Here is a 16,598-nt window from a genome sequence, read left to right as displayed (position 1 = left end):
TGTGATCATGCGCAGACATGATTGCATCATCTGTCCGGGGCCTAAGGAGGGGGGGGGGGATGCTCAACAGTCCCTAATAGCAGTGCGGCTGCTTGTTCGTAGCAGCACATTACGAGTGTCTGGCGCTTGCTGACGTCATCAGTGGGCGGGTGCAGCAAGTGCTGGAGGACAGAAGCCTAGGAGGCGGAGAGCTAAGAGAGCCTGCGAGACAGCCTGCTGGTGTAAAAAAGGTTAATAATGTAAAAACAGTACACACACCATACACACAATTCTGTGTAAGTGTAAGGTGCTTTGTGTGTAATCATTACACAGTACACAAAGCAGCTTACACTTATCAAAGCACCATACATTTACACGGTGTGAACTACATCGGTCTTATACTGTAAGTGACCACTATAAGATGTAGTTCACACTGTTCCCCAATGTATAATTATCTCCCATATCTCCCACTATTTTCCCATATTCTGAATGAGGAAACTGCTGAAATCAGCGGTTTCCGGCATTGAATCCGCCTCCTATTAATTTCATTGGGAGTGCAGTGGCTTTTGTGGAAGAGAGCTCCCGAGAATCTCGGGTTACCACACAATCCACCGCAGCCTCCTTTTGATTTCAATAAGAGGCGGAGAAATGACCATTTCCGACACATTTCTTCCTCTCCTATTCAAGTCAATGGGAGGCCGCAGCAGATTCCGCTCAATATAGAGCATGTTGCTTAATTTTTTCCACGCTAGAACTTTTCACCACCCCCAATAGACTGAAAGAGGCCTTACACTGAGGAATCTCCTGTGCGGGTTCTGCAGTGTAAAAGATCTGCCTCCTATAGAAGTCTATTGGGGGTGCCGGATTCTACCTTTGGAATTTTTCTGCTCTAGGAAAAGTTCTAGCGTGGAAAAAATTAAGCAACATGCTCTATATTTGAGCGGAATCTGCTGCGGCCTCCCATTGACTTGAATAGGAGAGGAGGAAATGTGTCGGAACTGCATTTCTGCCGTACAGGGGATCCCTCTTCTGCGGAATCCACGGGTCTCCCATTGAAGTAAATGAGATGTGGATTCCACCGCAGAAACCGCTGCTTTATAGTGTGAAAGAGCCCTGAAAGATACCATGCTGTGCAGAAACTGCAGTGTATCCTATGACGTAGTTCACACTGTTCTATATAGAAAACTTGCCACTAATCTGGAAAAAAGATCCATTAGTTAAGCAGCTATTTACGGAATGGTAGCCCCAATACACTAGGTAAAGAGGTCCATTAGTAATAAATATTTCTCAATATATAATTAAATATTGTTTTTGTGATTAATCACTATGTTTAAATTATGTTTGATTTGTAGCAATGAGAATACATAATGCATATCAGGTATTTACATTCTGAATCATAACTGTAGCAAAATTACAGTTATGAAGTAGCCACCAAAATTATTTATTGGTTTGGGGTCACCGCAACATGAGGAACTGTATTGCGGGGTCACGGCATTAGAAAGGTTGAGAGCCACTGCCTTATGTGGTGGTGAGGGTTAGCAGGGGAGTGAGGGCAGGTAATGTTTTAATGGAGAAACCTGGCAGATTGTACCTTGGCCAGATAATCTAGGTTGTCATCAGTAAGTCATATTGATAGAGGATGTACCCTTAATACAATGTGATAAGAATAATATTTCACCTTGATCCGCCTGACAGTAACCCATAATTGTAGTGTGGTTGTGACAAAAACACTTGACAATTTCAAATTGAGGGGCAGTACTCTTCAAAACTTTCAAGGTCATTAAAAACAAGAAAAGTCTGATAAACTCACAGAGGAAGCTAAAGAGACATGATGACTCAATATAATGTGGGATCCTGAACCTGAAAAAGGACCCTTAGAAAAAACTAGCAACATCTGAATACAGTGTGGAGTTTAGTTAATAATAATGACTCCATTGTTGGCTTCTTAGTTGTGATAAATGTACCATAGTAATGTAAGATGTAAACAATAGAAATTTGGTGAGAGGTATACAGGAACTCACTCTAATATCTTTGCAACTCTTCTGTAAGTCAAAAATTATGCTAAAATTCATGAAAAACAAAATGATTCAGCTCAGCTCTTCTGTATGTTTTGTTCAGTGATGTTTGAAAAATGGAGAACTTTTCTGTTACATGTAGATGCATTATCACTTGCAGTAAAGTTTTCTGTTTAAAAGTGGGGAAGTTTCCATGGCTTAAATGATTAGTGAATAATGATAAGAGGACACAAGCGTCTCTGGTACCATGGTTTAAACCCAGCAGAAAACATCGTTATTCATTGTCTCTGTTTTATTCTTATCTCACAGTTGATTGGCTTGTAACTTACTGAAGGTACCTTGCATTAAATCACTGTTGTTGATGAGTTCCAGGTTTGAAAGAAATCTGGGATGCTTTTTTGTAAGGGCAAGATTCATGGACATGGGTAGAGTTACGTAGTATTTGCATTATGTTGTCATTTCAGGTCTTCAGTTTTCCATATTGGATATCTTCTAATAAAAGCGTGGTTTTGGCCCTGGCCAGTTGGCTCAGCGGTAGAGCGTTGGCCTGGCGTGCGGGGGACCCGGGTTCGATTTCCAGCCAGGGCACATAGGAGAAGCGCCCATTTGCTTCTCCACCCCATCCCCTCCTTCCTCTCTGTCTCTCTCTTCCCCTCCCGCAGCCAAGGCTCCATTGGAGCAAAGATGGCCCAGGTGCTGGGGATGGCTCCTTGGCCTCTACCCCAGGCGCTAGAGTGGCTCTGGTCGTGGCAGAGCGACGCCCCAGAGGGGCAGAGCATCGCCCCCTGGTGGGCATGCTGGGTGGATCCCAGTCGGGCGCATGCGGGAGTCTGTCTCTCCCCGTTTCCAGCTTCAGAAAAATACAAAAAAAAAAAAAAAGCGTGTTTTTCTCCAGCGTGGAATTCAAGTGCCCAGACACATGTTGTATAAGCTTTGCAAAAGAGAAATTATCTGAAGAGATCATCTATTTATGTTACTTTACAAATAAGAAATTTGAAGTTCATAAAGATTACTTATTCATGGTCAAATTATTACTTAAATAGAGCTGAGACTACATCCTCAGTTATCTTGTTATTCTTATATGATAGTTAACAGAGTCAAGGGTGGTAGAAAAAAGGGGCAAAAAGGGAAGAGGATTTTAGGAGAAACTAGAACAAAATGTGGAAGGATATCGGCAGAATAAGAACATTTGATGTTTTTCTTGTATTCTCTAACACTTTAGGTAATTTGAAGACATTAGTGAGCATCTTTATATGTTAAATGGTTTTTGGATTATTTCAGTTAGGATAATATTTGGAACTGGCAAAGTTCCAAGGAAATGAATACATTGTGGCTTTTTTATATAAATTATGAAATAATTTTCCAAAGTAATATATATATAATACAATCTACAGTGTAGGTAAATTTCAGTCTCTTCAACAATTTGGTTTTTTCCTGTAGTTTTAGAAGTACAAAAGTTTCTTATAAAATACTTTTAGTTTGATTTGACTGGATATTTCCTTTCACTTTACCAGTATTATTCTTTTGTGAATTGTATTCCTGTGTTGTATGAACTGTTTTTAGAAATAATTTTTTCTAGTCCACTTACCTTTTATTTATTGTGTAAAAATCTCATTTTTCTTTTATCACATCTACAGACATTATATTTTGATGTATTAATATTGCTCCAGATATGTTTGAGTTTAATTCCTTTTTTTCCTAATGGGCAACATACAGAAGAGCTCAAAGGAATGGGGAGAAGAGGAAAGGTGGTGTTTTAAAAAAGGTAGACAGTACGTCTAAGCTAAAGGTGGGCATAAGTATGCATGTGGAAGGTATAAAACGTTTTTTTGTTTTTGTTTTTTGTTTGTTTGTTTTAAGTGAGAGGAGGAGAGAAAGTGAGACAGAATCCCTCTAGTGTCCCAACTGGGATCCACCCGGCAACCCCGTCTATGGCCAATGCTCAAATCACTGGAGCTATTTTTAGCGTCTGAAGCTGATGCCACTGGCTGTGGGAGGAGAAGAAGGAGAGAATGGGAGAGAAGCAGACGGTAGCTTTACTTGTGTTCCCTGACTGGGAATTGGGCCCAGGATGTCCGCATACCAGGCCAATGCTCTATCGACTGAGCAGACTGGCCAGGGCCTAGAAGATGTAAACCATTTAACCTTCCTAGAGAATTTGGTGCGTGTTATGGTACTAGAAAATAAGGTAGTATACTTCAGTGCTCCTATTATGGAGAAGGTTGACCAATCACGCAAACTCGCACCATACTCTTTAGAGGACTCTGGAAAGTTTTGGAGCAGGAAAGCTTTTTAACCAGTGAGTAAAACATCAAGTTAGGATTTCGGAATGTCTGGGATGAGATTCCAGTGTCTGGATTTTGTTGTTTTCTTATGGCATGATTTAATACAGTGAAATTTATCCTTTTTAGCCTAGTTTTTCAAGTTTTGATTAAAAAACACATACATTATAATTACCACATCAAGATAAAAAGCAATTCCATCACTTCCAAAAAGTTCCATATCCCTTTATAGTCAACCTCTTCCCCACCTCTAGCCCCTAGCAACCACTGATCCTGTTTTCTGTCCCTCTAGTTGTACCTTTTCCAGAATCTCAGGTAAATGGATTCATATAGCATGTTAGCATTTTAAATCTAGCTTCTTTTGCTTTATGCATTATGCTAAGTATACCCATGTTATTGTTTGTATCAGTAGTTTATTCCTTTTTGTTGTCTGGTGTTTTGTTTTACGCATTTACCACATTTTAGTCATTCATTCCTGTTGAGGATCACTTGGGTTGTACCTATTTTTTGGCAATTTTAAACCTGCTGTGAACATTTGCATCCAGATTTTTGTGTGAACATAAGTTTTCATGTGACTTGGGTAAATATCTAGTAATGAGGTTGTTGGATCACATGGTGTTTGTTTGAACTTTATAAGAAGCTGCCAAACTTTTTTTCTTCCCTAAAGAGGGTGTGCATCGTTACACTCCTGTCAGCTCTATGTGACAATTCTATTTGCTTAATATAAGTACCAGGGATTGTCGTTTTGTTTTAACTTTTAGTCATTTGAATAGTGTGTAGTGGTATCTTGTTACTTTCTTTACTTTCCTGTAGAAATTCCTTGATTGTCAGTTTTCATGTTACTATTATGCTAGTGCATATGCTACTTGGTCTCCCTGTCTAAACTCTAATTCCATGATGCTTTGATGGTTTTACTGATGGTACTTTGTAACTTTTGTTTCCAACTCCGTGATATAAAGTAGACAAGGTTCTTTCCAATATAAAGCTGTTATTTTTGTACTGAGCATATAAAAGTACATGTGGTAAAACTCTGGAGGGACAGATATACAAAATAACCATAGTGGTTCTCTCAGAGGTGATGCAGCCTTTTTATGCTGGATTTTTTTTTTTTTTTTTTTGCATTTTTCTGAAGCTAGAAACAGGGAGAGACAGTCAGACAGACTCCCGCATGCGCCCGACCGGGATCCACCTGGCACACCCACCATGGGGCGAGGCTCTGCCCATCCTGGGCGTCGCCATGTTGCGACCAGAGCCACTATAGCGCCTGAGGCAGAGGCCAAGGAGCCATCCCCAGCGCCCAGGCCATCTTTGCTCCAATGGAGCCTTGGCTGCGGGAGGGGGAGAGAGAGACAGAGAGGAAGGAGGGGATGGGGTGGAGAAGCAAATGGGCACTTCTCCTGTGTGCCCTGGCCGGGAATCGAACCCGGGTCCTCCGCACGCTAGAACGACACTCTACCGCTGAGCCAACCGGCCAGGGCAATGATTAATTTTTTTTAACAAAGTAGTTTATTTTTAGAATGTAAAAAAAAAGTAAAACTAATTTTAATTAATACTTTAATCTGAGATTAAGTGGTTTTATAGTAACCATGTATATAAATAAATCTGATATCATTTGCAATTTACATGATTTTGCTAATAAAAGACATTATCACCTATTATGTTATCAGTGATATTTTGAGTTTTTTATTTTAATTTTTATAATTGGTTAGTTTATAATTGAATCATGTTTTACAGAAACAATACTATTTTAAGTATTTATGTAAGTTCCTATAAAGCTTTTAAAAGTGTTGTTGTTGAATGTTTTTCTTCATTTATAGTGTTTTAAGATTACCAAATTTTCTCTCTGTGTGTTTATCAGGTTTATTTTTCAAGTGTCTATCCTATCTCCACCCCAAATCCTCCTCTTCCCTGCCGTTTTCTTTCTCTTTTTCTTTCTTCTTCTTTTTTTATTTGTCAGGCATGGAGAAGGATATGTCAGTCTTATACTATAATTATGATTTTTGTCAACTCCTAATAACCCTGAAATATAAAAAGCTATTTTGGGGCAAATTTATGCATTTTATATCTTTACCTTATCTTTTATTTATTATTACATATAAAATAAACCCATTTGTCCTAGTAAATTATCTTTAACTTAATTGTGCGATGATTTACCATTTTCTGGACATGGACAATTGTGCTATTTGACAGTTGGCAGGAAAATTTTGAACAAGAAAAATTTTGTCTGCCAAATGTTTATGGTGCTTTAAAGGAAACTTCTTTGAATATTTTCTAAGCCTAATACTCAACTCTGTTTTAATAAGTTTTTTTGTTTGTTTGTTTTGTTTGGGGTTTTTTTGTTTGGTTTTTTTTTAGTAAGGGTTCACAGACTCCTATACTCCATGTTGTTGGTTGTCTGAAAACAGATCTCTTGTATATTTTGTTTGTTTTCTAGTTATTCATAGTGAGAGGATGAATCCAGATTGTCTTATGGCCAGAGCAGAAGGCAAATTACAGATTTAAAACTTTTTACTAGTGTCTTTCACTTCACCCTTTTAAAAAAAGAAGTGTTAAGTTTCTGCACATTTTTATTAGGTACTTTTTCGTATACTTTGTTTATGTATTTAGTTTTGGTGTTCTTCCTTAATCTTTGTTTTTACTGAAATGGAGTGAAAAGGACAGGATACTGGTTTACCTGGAAGAGTTTTGTGGGAAATTAAGCATTATTTGTAAAAAAAGGAGATTCAAGTGCTGACTTGATAAGTTTGTTTTCTTCCAGGTGTGAAAGTTGTGTGTTTCTAGAATACCACACTGGCAGCTACTCGTGTCACAAGTCTTTATAAACACTCGCTCTTTATTTCCTAATTATTGAATGTTTGAAATGTGTTCAGCTTTTTTATTATAAGGATAATACTATAACCATTTCTGTATTAATTTTGATTGGTTCTTATTACATTATTTATTTGGGCCATAGTCCCAAAAATGGGATTATAAAATCAATGAGTAATTTTATAAAGTTCCTCACAATGCAAGAGTTGAAATATTTAGAAAATGTCAAAGCTAGTAATAATTTGGTCACTTAATACATAGTAATTATTGTTAATGGCTACCATTTATATATACTGATAGTTAATTTTCTCTCCTGATTTTTATGCCAAATGTGTTTCATTTTTTAACCTTTAGCTCTCTGATTTGTTCTATTCTGTTTATAATATTATAGCACATAAGAATAGAGAAAGGAACAGGGAATGGCAGGATGAGCCTTATGAAGTAAAAGCAGACCAGCAACATGTAGTTCTATGGTTATTTCCATCACTGTCACCAACTACCATTCCACCTCCAAAGACAAGCAATTAATTATTTCACCTTCTTTAGATGAAACCCTGGTACTAATGGTTTAGATTAGAAAGAAGAGGTTAGAACAGGCATTGCCAACAGTTTTTGGCCCTGGGCCAGATTAGAAAGAAAACATTTTTCATGGGCTGGACAAAATATTAAAATAAAAAAAATGTTAAATACAAAAACGATTCATTTAAGTAAACAAAAATTTTATTATGTAATTTGTTTATGAATAAATGTGAGTGAAAAATTTTAATAATACAGTATTATTTTAATAAAAATATATTTTAATAAAAATATAATTAGCCTGACCGGGCGGTGGCGCAGTGGATAGAGCGTCGGACTGGGATGCGGAAGACCCAGGTTCGAGACCCCAAGGTCACCAGCTTGAGCCCAAGGTCGCTGGCTCGAGGTTGCTCGGTCTGCTGAAGGTCCCCAGTCAAGGCACGTATGAGAGAGCAATCAATGAACAATTAAGGTGTTGAAACGCACAACGAAAAACTAATGATTGATGCTTCTTATCTCTCTCCATTCCTGTCTGTCTGTCCCTGTCTATCCCTCTCAATGACTTTCTGTCTCTGTTAAAAATAATAATTATACCATATAAATATCCAAACTATCGCAATCAATCGAAACAATATTTTATTAATTAATAGAATGAGCTTGAAAGGGGTTATATCACAAATAAAACAATTATTTTGTTTTACAAACAGCCTGGACACATTTTCAGTTATCAACTGCAGTTATTGTCTATGCTACAATGCCACTTGATTCAGCTCACTTGACCACAAAAATAACAAATTTTTTGACCTTGGGTGCACACTGGTGAACTCCGCCTAAAAGAATGTGGGTTTCACATCACCGCTAAACGTCAAATTGAGTACAGACTAGTACAAAAGATGTAAATCTTTATAATGGAATTTTTAAAAAAAATAAAGTATCGCGAATCCATTCAACCAATTATCAGAAGTTAACCCTAGATTAGTCACACGTGGAATTCTTTTCCATTTGTATCACTATCTTCTTAAATATCTTGATTTCCAATAATCAAAGATGCTTCCGCTTCTGAGTAGCTGAGATTTTAAAGTAGCGAGGAATATTAAAAATTTAATCGCGGGCCGCATAAACTCATTACCTGGGCCGGATGTTGGCCATGCCTGGATTAGAAGAAGTAAAAATTCCATTTTATATAACACTATAAATTTTTTGGTTTTTATTAATAGTAAGCATTGTGTTAAGTTTTCTTACCAAAAATTTGAGTGTGTCTTTTAAATGCTGCTTTTATGTTACATACTTTGGAATCAGGATGTATGAAATTGTGTGTTGACTTACTGTAGGACAGTAACTATTGTTCTAAAAGGGAGCCTTTCCTTTTTATTATATAAAAAATGTTCTTTTATAAGATCAGCACAGCATTTTTTTTCCCTGTAAAACAACATTTTTACTCATCATAAGAAAGATTCTGTTTTTTCTCTATAAAAGAAGTTTCTTGTTCTTTCGTTTATGTTGCTATTTGTTGGTAGTGGTTTGTGAGAACATGACCCTAGCATTCTTGGATTTTCAATAAAAGTTAGTGTTTACCCTTAAATATTTTAAACCTAGGCTGTCCAGGATGGTGGCCCGTAGGCACATATGACTAAAATAAAAAACTTGGGAGCCATATGTGGCTGTTAATTATTGTAATGGACAGTTCAGATACAGGACTGACTCTTCCACTGTAACAGAAAATTTTTGTTGAACAGCCCTATTGTAGACTCTGCAATCATTACTCTAAATTTTTTAATGGTATTGGAATCAGAACATTAGAAGAATGCTTTCTAGAAATAGATTTATTGTTGTTCTTGTTTTTTAATAGAGATTAGTATCTGGCCAACCTTGTATGAGTATAGCACAGGGGTCCCCAAACTTTTTATACAGGGGTCCAGTTCACTGTCCCTCAGACTGTTAGAGGGCCGGACTATAAAAAAAAACTATAAACAAATCCCTATGCACACTGCACATATCTTATTTTAAAGTAAAAAAACAAAAGAATAAATACAATATTTAAAATAAAGAACAAGTAAATTTAAATCAACAAACTGACTAGTATTTCAATGAGAACTATGCTCCTCTCACTGACCACCAATGAAAGAGGTGCCCCTTCCAGAAGTGCGGTGGGGGCCAGATAAATGGCCTCAGGGGGCCTCATGTGTCCCACGGGCCGTAGTTTGGGGACCCCTGGAATAGCATAACATGGGAGCACTATTTCTAGAGCAGCGGTTCTCAACCTGTGTGTGGGTCACGACCCCGGCGGGGGTCGAATGACTAAAACACAGGGGTCGCCTAAAGCCATTATTTTAAAATGTATAATAACTATATTTTCCGATGGCTTTAGGCGACCCCTGTGTTTTGGTCATTCGACCCCCGCCGGGGTCGCGACCCACAGGTTGAGAACCACTGTTCTAGAGCCATGCTTCTTTACCTTTTGCACATCATGGCACACTGAGGTAAAAAGGTTGCTCTCAGCTGGAGATTACAGATTTGGGTGCTCTGCAGAATCCAGGCAAACTGATCATTTCTGGCACACTGACCGGTATGCGGTAGCACATCCAGTCCAAAGCTCAGTTTCACAGTGTTCTTTGTGATTCGTTCCTGGGTTTTTGTTTTGTTTTGTTTTGCTTTTAAGCAAGACAGGAAAGGAGATGTGAAGTATCAACTTGTATTTCCAGCACTTTAGTTGTTCATTTATTGCTTCTCATACTTGCCTTGAGGGGGGACTTCAGATGAGCCAGTGACCCCTTGCTCAAGTCAGCAACCTTGGGCTCAAGCTGGTGACGCTGGGATTTTGAACCTGGGTCTTCAGCGTCCCAGTTCGATGCTCTCTCCACTATGCCACCGCCTAGTCAGGCCTGATGTTTTTTTAAGTGCAGGGACTTGGGTATGTTTTTAATGCTTTATTCACACAGAAGTCAGTAAAGTATAGAGCACCTAGTAGATTGTCTTTTAAGTACTTTCTGATACTTGGCTTTACAGAGTAGTCCAGTACATTGTTTGACACCTGTGTGTTACATGTGCGTGCAGTGTAAACAGGAAACGGCCTTTCCACCTAATAACACTGCTGGGCTGTCTGGGTTAATGTTTTTAACCTGGAGGTGAAGTGCTGTCCAGACCCTATAAAATTATATGCCTGTTTTTGTGTGCCCTTAAATAAGTGCAGTTTCTTGGGAGAGCTTGTGTAACTGAGCAGATTATCAGAATTTCAGAAGGTAAAATGGCTAGGACCTAGACCAGTGGTTCTCAAACTCTTTGAAGTCGGGGCACATTTAAAATCCTACAAATAATTGTAGGCGCACTATATACAAATTTCTGAGAAATACGTTATAATAATTAAGTCAAATATTAAAAAAAAAGTCCAAGTGTGTTTTTATGATAATTAAGTAAAATAAATACAGCAAAGTTAAATTTATTCTGACATTAAAAACATTTTTATGTACATTTTTTTGTTATGCTTTTTAGAATTCATAAAAAGGGGGTTAAAAATAAAAAGAATGACAAAAATGTAATCTTTCTATATATCTGTAGATAACATTCTTAGTAAGATTTAATAAATTTGGCAGGGTCCCAGCGCAGATGTGTTGTTTTTTCATTCTTGTGTTTATGAGAAACATGAGCCTGATGTTTCCTAGCAATTTCTTTAACGTTTGGGCATATATTTGAAAGGCAAACTCTCATTTCCTCGTCAGTACATTGAAGAATTCATCTCTTTTTACTCTTGTGTTAAGGGTAGAAAATCCTAATTCACAGAAATAAGATGTTGAAAACTGTAGTAAAATGTGCAAAGCTATTTTAGATATTACCACATATTTCTTTTTTATAGAAATCCAAAAGGCTTCAAGAGACAATTCCTTATGTTTAATCATCAATCCAAAACCTCCACTATACATATATCATCTTAACTTGACACCAAACAAAGTATCGAAGAAACTTGCCTCCAGTCAGTCTTTCCTAGGAACAGAGTGGCTAGTTAGTGTAAACAATCCAGTACTACAGCTTAACAGCCTTTTGCAACCTAATCAGGCAAGTGAGGTGGGGAGTTGGGCAGACTGTCAGCTTACAACCAATTCCCCACACCTCTGTCCCCCAAAAATCTAAACTCCAAAAACCTGTTGGTTTTTTGTCCCCAACAGGCTCATATTTCTCTGGAATACCATAGGGCACACCTGGAAATCTTCTAGGGCGCACACTTGGAGAACCACTGACCTAAACAATGGAGGAAGCAAAACTTTCCAAAATCAAGCTGGACTTGGAAAAATCTCTAAAAAGAAAGTTATAAAGTTCAATGCTGGACAGATTAGGGTCAGTTTATTATAGACCAGGAAAAAAACCTCCTTGAAGAAGTTAACTTATTATTTAAAATGCATATGGTGGAGTCTTTCCTAATTTGGCATAGTGCTTTATAGTGAAGAACTTGGTAGTAAAAAATGATGAATTGCACAGTGTATTACTTTATCTCAATACCAAATTCTGTAACTTAAGATTTTTTCCCTTAGGAAAATGGCTCTGGTATCAGAAAGTAAGGAAAAAACCCGATCATTTTATTTGAACTTGCCTGTGAAATAATCACCAAGTTTGGGTGCAATGTGACTGATTATAGTGCCCCTGCAATATTTTGTGAGCCACAAGATGAGCTTTACACACTGAAGGTGCATAGCACAGAATATTTCTGGTATAAGTGTGTTCCATTTGCAGATTTTTGTTTGAGAGGTCATAATCTGACTGTATTAATTTATTGACTTTAAATTTCATCTGAAATTATTTTTATATTTAAACATTTTCCCCAATTTTGTTATATCTGCCTTAATTTTAGAGTCCATCTTTGGGTTTGCATAAAAGATTGTCAAAAGTATCTAAGAAAATTAGCATGATAATTATTCATGTTTAATGGTCCTATCATAGAATGTTTCACAAAGTTGCTGATTTCTTTATATTCATGATTTTAGTGAAATATTAATACAGCACTGGTATATTATTTGTTGTGTTCCTGTATGTTAAAATAATGTTATATTGTTTTATTCTGGGGTGAATATTTTGGGTGAGCCAAAGTACTCATGAAAGAGCTTTAGATTTACTTTATTCCTGAGGGCAGGTTGATATAAACTTGGATTATGTATATAAACTTGGATTATGTTAGGAAAAAGCTGTTAGGTTCTAATACTAGAGTGAGTTGGGAGAGAGAAACTAATATCCTGTTTTTGTTGTTTCAATTATACAGCAGATATAATTTCTACAGTAGAATTTAATCATTCTGGAGAATTACTAGCAACAGGAGATAAAGGTGGTAGAGTCGTCATCTTTCAACAGGAGCAGGAGGTAAGTGTTTAAAGATTTATTGTATAAATAACAGTTTGCTGTTTGTTGAACAGGAGAATCTCATCAGAGGATATTGGCAGTTTTTAAAAGACATGCCTGTTTACCAAGCAAAATATCTAAGGTAGAGATAGCTTAGCTGTATGTGTTATTTTGATTTAAAAACAATGACTTAATTGTGTAAAAAAGATTTATTGGGAGAAAAGGGTGGGGAGTAGTGGAGTAATCCAAGAAATTAACTGATTTTGAAGCTTTGGTGCTCTCTCTCTCTCTCTCTCTCCTCTCTCTCCTCTCTCTCTCTCTCTCTTTCCCCCTCTTAAAACTCTATGAAGCAGAATTGCTGTGACTTCTTACTCCTGAGTCTGTTTTTGTGTAGTTGGGGCCAGCTTAATAAAAAGTTGCTCACTTACTGTGATGTCAGTCCAAACTGATACTGTTACTTTGATTTAAATATAAAGGTTTTAAATGACATTTGCATGTATACTTTAGGAATTTATAATCTCAGTACCCTTTTAAAGAGTTTCCTTTCTCTTTGAAGAAAGGAATTCCTCATTGCAGAATCTGCTTTTAAAGTGGGTTTTGTTTTGTTTGGGGTATAAAACTTAGGCACACTTCCAGATCTGTTTGACAAGATTTCTCACTTAAATTTTATCTAAACAAAATTTGTCACAGTAGATTTTTCCTTACTCTCTCCCTCTATTTGTACATCAAAGTTAAGCCTTTAAAATTACTTTTGATACATCCTGCCCCTGTCTGTATATAATATATTTAAAAAGAGTTAAGAGTGATGTGGATAAATTACAAGGTTTTACAAGTAGATGTCTAAATTATAACACAGAGTTAGGTTTTAAAGGATTGTGAAACTCCTTAAATAAGCAAAGAATCTAGTAATAATACTACTACTTTGCACTTCTATAGCGCCTTTGACCTGAGGATCTCAAAGTGCTTTACAAACACTAATGAATTAATCCTCACAACACCCCAGTGAGGTAGGTAATTTAATTTTAAAAGAAATAATTAATAGTGTCTGATTAGAAGGTGCACATACACTAAATATGTCTTTTATTTATTATTCTTGGTTGGAAGAAAATATGAAAATAAGACTCAAGCTTTTCTTGACAGAGGATATTCTTATGGGAATGGGGGAACAAGGTCAGTTTCCTGTTCCTACTTTCAAGCAGCTAAAAATCTGACCATAAGAATATTGACATAACAAAGAGTTGAAATGCAGCCTTACATACAGATCATTCCAGTTTCCCTGTATTTACAAGTGAAAATGTTGGGATACTACACTTGATTACGTAGTGGCAGAGCTGACAACTAGAGCCCAGTTTCTGGTGTGTCTTTTCAGTGTTGACAGCCAAAGTGGGAATGTTACTTTAGCCATTCAGAAGTCAGAGCTGCCTTTCCATAGGCATTCTCTGCCCTTGATTTTTTTTTTTTTTTTTTACTGAGAATCAGTGGCTTTCTACTTTCTACATGCTTTTGTTTTAAAAGAAAGGTTTTGGAGAAAGACATTTAAAATTTTGCTTCTTCAGCAGTTCTGTCTTGAAGGATAATGCATGGACTTACATGAGGGTTTCTGAGAGTCTACATTTTTAATGAAGACTATGTTATTTTAAAATCTTAAGTTGTTAATTAAAAACTAATTTAGAAATATTTTCCTTGAGAATGAGGTCATTTCACCTTCTACAGAAGGTGGTTTGTTATTAAAGTCAAAATTAAATGTGAAAAATGACTCAGGTTTAATGGAGGAAGTTTACCTTTAGGGGTTCAATAAATGTAGTTAGAGCAGTAGCTTAGATTTTCCTAATGGCTGTCAGAGATAATATTGAATTGGAATTCAAGGTCTAACATGAAGTTACTGAAACTGCTTACACATTTTACTTTTTTGTATTTTTTGTGAAGTGAAAAGTGGGGAGACAGATAGACTCCTGCATGTGCCCAACCGGGATCCACCTGGCAAACCCACCAGGGGGCGATGCTCTGCCCATCTGGGGCATTGCTCTGTTACAACCAGAGCCATTCTAGCGCCTGAGGCGGAGGCCATGGAGCCATCCTCAGTGCCCAGGCCAACTTTGCTCCAATGGAGCCTTGGCTGTGGGAGGGGAAGAGAGAGAGAGAAAGTAGAGAAGAAAGGGTGTAAAAGCAGATGGGTGCTTTTCCTGTGTACCCTGGCTGGGAATTAAACCTAGGACTTATACACGCTGGGCTGATGCTCTACCACTGAGCCAACCAGCCAGGGCCCACATTTCACTTCTATTGGAAAATAAGGCCAACAACTTTAAATAATAATCTTTCCCTGTGGTTCTTTTCTGAAATTTCACTGAACAATCTAAAGCTCTAATATTTAAAATACATGCTTTTATAAAAAGGAATTAGTAAAGTGACTGATTTTTTGAGAAAGGCTACTGGTAGGAACAAAGGACTTTCTTTTTCATATATCTAGCATTCTTAACTGATATAAGAATTCAAGACAGGATTCATTATCTAGAAGCTCAGATTAGTAGTATATCTTTTGAGAATAACTTGGTGTAAATACCTTTATTTTTTAAGTGATCGATTAAATAACGATGGTGGTAAAAATTGAATAACCCTCTCTCCCTGGAACTTGATCTTACTGAATATTAATTTGGTGCATTTTACCTAATTTATTTTCTACATCTTTAAACCCTCTCTTATACTGCAGTTTCTAATATAGTGTCTTCAGCACACCCAATGTCTATGTCATTGAGTATAAATGTATGTACCTTACACCTCTGGGGCACCTTTATTTCAGTGCCTGACATATAGATTAGATTGTATGAATCAGAGATACGCATCTGTAAAATAGCATTGCATTTTGAGAAGAACTTGGAGATAGTCTTTCTAATTTTTAGATAAATCCCAGGAAAAGTTTATAATACAAGATTATATTTCTTAGTTTAATAGCAAAGCTCTGGAATTAGAACTTGTTTCTCTAAATTTCCGTCCAGTGTCTTCTAACAACCACAGCTGTTACAGTACATACCAGATACACTGGTACCTGTCCAGTGAGCATTTCTTAGTTTCTGGTAACAGTGCTTGTGCTGTTTGCAAAACACAGTGGCATTTGTTCTATTCTGACTTCATCCACTCACCTTCAGCTTCAAGATTGTCAGGATTCCTTGCAAAATTTCACTTACGTGGAGACCATGTTTTGCTCATTCTTTTTTTTGTCCTCAATTTAGAAGAGAAGATCAGACGGTAGGTAGCATTAGTGAACCAGGCACATCACACTTTTACATCTTCAACCTACCTTTCCATCTCAACTTCTTTTGCCCTTCAGAAATGGCAGATCCTCTTGCTGCCTATCCATTTGGCTATCTCCCAGTCAGAGATTCCCAGTAGTCATGTAGAGGCTCTTTATTCAGTTCAAATCTATGTCAGCCTGGTGATCCTGCGTCATTTAATAGCATTTTTTTTCTTTTTCTTTTACAAGTGAGAGAAAGGGAGATAAGAGAGACAGACTCCCGCATATGCCCCAACCAGGATCCACCCAACAACCCCTGTATGAAGCAGATGCTCTGCCCATTTAGGGCCATGCTCACAACTGAGCTATTTTTAGCACCTGAGGCGGAGGCTCCAGGGAGCCTTCTTCAGAGTCCAGGGTTGATACATTGGAACCAATCAAGCCACT

General features: G+C 37.2%; 1 protein-coding gene across 1 annotated transcript in view; it reads left to right on the top strand.

The window, feature by feature from the left end:
- The window catches only part of PPP2R2A (protein phosphatase 2 regulatory subunit Balpha), an 87,695-nt gene that overhangs the window by 46,946 nt on the left and 24,151 nt on the right, over positions 1 to 16,598 (top strand). The window contains exon 3 of the mRNA XM_066267099.1: positions 12,846 to 12,943. Coding sequence (XP_066123196.1) covers positions 12,846 to 12,943 — 98 coding nt within the window. The remainder of the gene's footprint in view (positions 1 to 12,845; positions 12,944 to 16,598) is intronic.

Source organism: Saccopteryx bilineata, chromosome 1 (genome assembly GCF_036850765.1).
Source record: "Saccopteryx bilineata isolate mSacBil1 chromosome 1, mSacBil1_pri_phased_curated, whole genome shotgun sequence".
NCBI classification, from domain to species: Eukaryota; Metazoa; Chordata; class Mammalia; order Chiroptera; family Emballonuridae; genus Saccopteryx; species Saccopteryx bilineata.
Note: the sequence above shows the minus strand (reverse complement) of the source record. Positions and strands in the feature narration are given on the sequence as shown.